Source organism: Triticum aestivum, chromosome 1D, assembly GCF_018294505.1.
Source record: "Triticum aestivum cultivar Chinese Spring chromosome 1D, IWGSC CS RefSeq v2.1, whole genome shotgun sequence".
Classification (NCBI taxonomy): domain Eukaryota; kingdom Viridiplantae; phylum Streptophyta; class Magnoliopsida; order Poales; family Poaceae; genus Triticum; species Triticum aestivum.
Genome location: NC_057796.1, coordinates 218,692,631 through 218,698,434, shown reverse-complemented (window position 1 = coordinate 218,698,434; position 5,804 = coordinate 218,692,631). Strand labels below are relative to the sequence as shown.

Sequence of the window (5,804 nt, the reverse complement as noted above, 5' to 3'; positions counted from 1 at the left end):
AAACATACGGAGCAAAATGGGTGAATCTCACTCTAAAATCCGTCTATATACATCCGTATCTAGTCCACATTGAATTCTCTAAAAAGACTTGTATTTAGAAACGGAGGGAGTACAACATAAGAGAATTTTGCAAGACAAATACTCCCTCTGTTTCATTTCACTTTTCGAAGTCTCCAATGCACGACTTTGGAAAGTTTGATCAAACTTATATTGAAAAATATCAATATCTACAGTGAATGTTGGCATTTTTTTCTATAAGCCTGGTCAAACTTTAAAAAGTTTGATTTACGACAAACCTAATATGCAGAGTAAAAAGAAACGGAGTGAGTACTATGATTTGTTCTTTCATGCTTAATATCCTTTTGCACGTACTAATGGACAAAGTTTTCAAACACTGACTGCACGAATAATAATGTGCCATATATTTCGGTGCTTCTATGTAAGTGCAGCTGCTTTGTTAGAGGGTAAACCAAACACTAATTATGACATCAGTCTCTAAGAATTCTTGATTAAATTGTACTGGTCATGTGGCGCAACAGGAGTCTGGATGTGAGAGAATTTATCTAACCTTACGCCTTGGCATAACTGCACTGTCCTGTGGTTACATGCAGCCCATGTTGTCCTCAATCCTCATCTATACAAACATTTGAGGACACAGAACCTCCTAGTCTTTAACTCTCAATACCTGTACATCACCAACGGGTATTAGAGATTATAGTAAGAATTAGCCATGCAGTGCAATGTTATCCACACGAAGAAAAAAGAAGCAATCTCACTTACATGATCAGGGTACTATATACCAGTTTTGACAGAAAGTGCATGCAATATGGGTATATAGCAAAGCATGTTACTTTTTCGCAGAGCTCTAGCAAGCACAAAATAAACTTGCATGTCTGGGAAAACACCAACAGATAACATAATCGGAATGAACATGACGGCTTCTTTAGGAAATTTCCTTTTGCAAAGTCGATTGATTGCAGCGCTGAAGTCTTCAATAGAAGCTTCAAAACCATCATCAATAAGCTTACCAACTAATGAAATGGCATCGTAAGGCATTCCTTTTGCACACTGAGCTTTGATTACTGTTGTGTATGCAAATTTTCTCAATTCAATGCCCTTTTCTCTGAGGGATTCCAATAGCATTTCTGCTTGAAAAACTTTACCCTTCAAGCACAGCACATTGATAAGCAAGTTATAAGTAACAGGTGTGGGCACTAGACCACAGCATAACATACGGTCATGTATGCAGAAAGCCATCTGGATGTCCTGTGCTTCGCAAAATCCTTGTATAAGCGTATTGTAAGTTATTGGGTCAGCTCCATCCATATTGTCCAGAAAATGGATAGCATCACGGAATCTGAGCTGCTTACATAGTCCTTTAATAACAACACTGTAAGTTACAGCATTTGGCTTGATCCCTTTTTCCACCATTTCATAAAAAAAACTGAGCATAGTGTCAACTTTTCCAGCTTCAGAGAGTGCATCCATAAAGGTTGTGTATGTTACTGTTGTTGGCACCAGATTACTTATCTCAATAGCCCTGAAATAGCTCTCTGCAGCGTGTAAATCCCCAAATTTGCAATAGCCATACAGAAGAGAATTACATGTGATAATGGTTGGATTCATACCAGCCACAACAATCTGATCATACAGACGGACAGCATTACCAATATCACCAACCTTTGCATAACCATCGATAACTACATTATAAAGTATTACATCACCTGGCTGATATCTGCTAGCTACATTTTCCAAATACCACCTTGCTTCAACTAGAAGTCCTTTCTTGCAAAGTCCAAGAAGAATTGATAAATGGTTCAGTGAGGTTGGCACTACCTTCTGAGAACAGCACATGGCATCACAAACTTCTAGTGCCCTTTCAATTTCCCCTAGCTTGCAGTACCCGTGGATGAGAATGGAATATGCAATAACATCCATATCTAGACCAATACTATATATCTCACCAAGTAAGTTCTCAACCTCATAGACCAAACCCTTTTTGAAGAGAGCATTGAGAAGGACACTGTATGTGACAATATTCAACTGCAGCCCTTTGTCTAGGATGTCCTTTCTTATCTTCATCCCTTCTTCAACATCACCACCTTCACAATGACCAGCAATAAGTATGGTATAAGTAACAAGATCAGGTTCAATCCCTTGGTATCTCATAAACTGAATTATTTTAGGAATTTCTCTTGTCAAACCAAGCAATCGATAACCATTAATAAGGCTGTTGTAGGTGACAGTCTCGAGTTTCATTCCTTCTTTTGTCACTCTCTCAAGAAGATCCACTGCTTCATCTAGGGAACCTACTTTACACAGACCATGTATAAGAGTAGAATAGGTATACCTGTTAGGGTTTAATCCATACTTCAGCATCAGACATAAAAACGATTTTGCAGGCTGAATAAATCCCCAATTACACAATGCAGACATCAGAGTGTTAAAGGACATTCCCAATGGTCTAAACGTTCCCCCTTCCCTTGCCTCTTGAAGGAAAGATAAAGCCTCTCCAACTTTATTTTGCTTGCAGAGGCCATCGATGAGAATGCTATGTGAATATTCGCTGTGAGAGATACCATATGCCTCCATTTCATCAAAAAGCTCCAATGCCACGTCTGTCTTCCGTAGACCATACAATAAACTATCATAGGTGGAAACTGATATTTGCATATTCAGGCTGTTCATTTTACTGAGAACGTAAAGAGCATCATGAACCATCTTAGTTCTTGCATAACTATTTGCTAGAGCATCCCATACAACACCGCTGGAATCATACTCTCTGAACTCACTCCACAAGATATCACAGAGAGTGGCTGCAGACCCGGATCCTAGAGAAGAAAGGGCAATACAATGAAATGTGAGAATTGTGAGCTTTATCTGTTCTATGTTGCTGCACATTCAAGGCAACAGGTACTAAAAATAGTATGACCAAGATTACAGCTGGCAATTATACTGTTAAAGGCATATAGAAGAATATCTGTGTGTGCATGACGACAGTATCCATTTATTCACGAACAGAGGAATTTTACACACTTGTGCATTCACTAATATTTCAGTTTTTTCTCTGGTGTACATGATAAAATGGTCATGACCCTGGAATAACACAAACTCCCTTGCCATATCAATCCAAATTCAAAAGATAAATAAGCGTGTTCTCATACTACCCAGAGAGAAAGTGCCAATTATAATACAAATCCGTAGGGAGCTCACCTTGTTCGCTGACAATCTGCGCCAAGCCGCCCCGCATCTCCCGCCACCTCCTCTGCCGCAGCAGTTCATAGCAGAGCTTGAACCGCGCGGCAATCGAGGCCTTTCTCTCGAACTCCGTCTTGTTCTCCCCAAACCTAGGCGACCCTCCTGCCCCGCCCACAAAATGAGGCGCTAGCCGTGGATCCCTAGCAACCACGGCATCCTCCTCGGAATCCGTTGCCGCCGCCACGGCTGCCGCGGAGGGATATGAGGATATGGGCCTAGGCAGATGCGCGGGAGGAAGCGAAGGGCGGCGCCACAGTTGAGGCAGGAGGAGGCGCAGGGGAATGGGCGGTCGGAAGCGCATCCGAAGGGGCAGGGTCTCATGGCGGGGGCGCGCTCCGCGGGCTACTGTGTGGAGGGCGTCGAGCTCGGGCTTTCCTCGCGTTGAGCTTCCGTGTGCCTCCGCGGAGCTGCCACGGCGGCGTACAACATGGGAGGAGGGAGGAGGATCGCCGGCGGCGGCTGCGTGTGGTCGGGGTTTAAACCCTTTCAACTGAGGAGGAGAGAGCCAGAGGGGAAGCAGGCCGAGCTCAGGGCCCGTCGGCAACAGCCTCGCTCCACCAGTTTTCAGTTCCCCACTCCACGCTCCCGGGGAAAATCCTACTTGACGCACGCTGCGTCAAGTTGTCGGGCTTTCGCACAGACGTTTGCCAGGGAGGGAGGATTTGGGCCGGCCCGCCCACCACTTCTGACATCCGGTTTTGGGAATCTTCCAGGAAGTTCCTGAACCGGTTTTCTTCGGTTTTGTGAAACTTTCTAGAAGGTTCCTAAACCGGTTTTTTACTGTTTCAATTTCTTTTTTTCCCTGTTTCTTTTTTTATTTCCTCTCCTTTTTCTGTTTCTTCTTTTTTTTTCGTTTTTATTTCAAAAAATATTCGTGTTTCTTGAAAATTCTTCACATATTATTAAAAAAGTTTGCATCTACAAAAAAATGGGAGTTTCAAAAAATTCTCATTTTTCAGAAAATATTTGTCTTTCCAAAAATTGTTCACGTTTTCAAATTTCTTCCGTAGTTTCAGAAAATGTTTGGGTTTTAAAAAAACATTTTCTTTTTCCATATTTCTGTTTCTTTACTTCATGTTTTCTTTTTCGTTGTAATTCCTTTTTCTTCTCTTTCTTTTCTTGAGAATTTCAATTTTCTTTCAAAAATTCAAAAAGATGTTCAGAAGTTAAAAAATGTTCCTGTTATTATCTTTTGTTCACAAATTCAAAAAGCAATTCTCCATTTTTTATAAAAATGTTCGCATATTTAGAAAAAAAGTTCACCTTTCAAATATTCACGTTTTCAAATTTTGTTCAGGAGTTTCAAAAAATGTTCCTCTTTCAAATTTAATTCACAATTTAAAAAAATGTTCGTGTTTTCCAATTTTGTTTGCTATTTTCAAAATTTGTTTGCAAACTTAAAAGAAGTGTCTGTTTCTAATTTTGTTTGGGAGTTTCAAAAAATGTTCGCAAATTTTTCAAAATGTTTATATTTTCCAATTTTGTTCAGGAGTTTCCATTTTTTCCAATTTTTAAAAAATGTTCACGTATCCAAACTTTGTTTTGGAATTCGAAAAATGTTCATCTTCTTTTTTTCGTTTTTCTGCCTATTTTCTCCTGTTCCTTTTTCGTTATTTAAGAATATTTCACAGTTTTAAAAAATGTTTTGATTTCATAAAAAATGTTCATGTTTTCAATAAAGGTTCAAAAAAATTTAAAATGTTTTCATTTCCATATTTTGTTCTGAGTTTGAAAAAATGTTCTTGGTCCAAAAATTGTTCACCGATTCTATTTGCGTTTCCAAATTTTTGTTCAGAGTTTCAAAAAGTGCTCCCTTTAACAAAAAATTGTTCACATATTAAAAAATGTTCGTGATTTAAAAAAAAGTGTTCAGTTTATCAACAAATTGTTCACATATTCAAAAAATGTTCGACCTTTTTATTTAACTTCCCAAAATTGAAAAGTGTTCGCTTTTTTTTTACAAAAATACCTTTTCAAAATAATGATCGCGTTCGGAATTTTAGAAAATGTTTGGATCTACATTACCTGTAGCTTCGCGCACCATACGAAACCAAGAAAACTTCACTATCCTGCTGGCTAGGCACACGCGAGAGCCCTAGTTCGATCCCTCCCCCGAGAAGTATTTTTTGGGATTTTTCACTGTATTATGCTAATGGGCCGGCCCAGATGGAGTCGTGCCTGTGCGTCCGCTCGGCAATTCGCCGCAGCGAGCGGCGCATAGGAACTCCCCGCTCCCGCTCCGACCTGGAGAAAACCGACTGTTCGGGAAGGCTAATCTATCAGCCCATACAGCGAAGATGTAGCCCGTCCGGGTGGAGAGAAAAGCCCAGCTCGAGTGCGCAAAGGCCTAGGTCGCGTCGGGGCGTCTAAAAAAAAGGTTGCGTCGGGGTGAGCAGGGCTTCCCACTAGAGACCTCTACGTTTTTCGTCAACGTCTAGTGATTATTAAAGTATTGTTAGAATAAATTTCCTTTCGTTTTTTTGGCGGTGCCATGAGATTAGAGAGTTTTTGGGCAGATCCGATTATTCAGGTCTGATGAGTTTATG

The 5,804-nt window shown here is 40.4% G+C and overlaps 1 protein-coding gene across 3 annotated transcripts in view; it reads right to left on the bottom strand.

Annotated features, from left to right (window-relative positions):
• Positions 1-3,816, bottom strand: part of LOC123181085 (putative pentatricopeptide repeat-containing protein At1g13630) — a 6,642-nt gene extending 2,826 nt beyond the window's left edge. For all 3 annotated transcript variants that reach the window (XM_044593306.1, XM_044593308.1, XM_044593307.1), the window contains exons 1-3: positions 3,214-3,816; positions 781-2,831; positions 569-685 (exon numbers count right to left, since the gene is read on the bottom strand). In XM_044593306.1, the coding sequence (XP_044449241.1) occupies positions 793-2,831; positions 3,214-3,559 (2,385 nt within the window). In that variant the 5' untranslated portion in view covers positions 3,560-3,816 and the 3' untranslated portion in view covers positions 569-685; positions 781-792. The remainder of the gene's footprint in view (positions 1-568; positions 686-780; positions 2,832-3,213) is intronic.
• Positions 3,817-5,804: the final 1,988 nt, after the last annotated feature.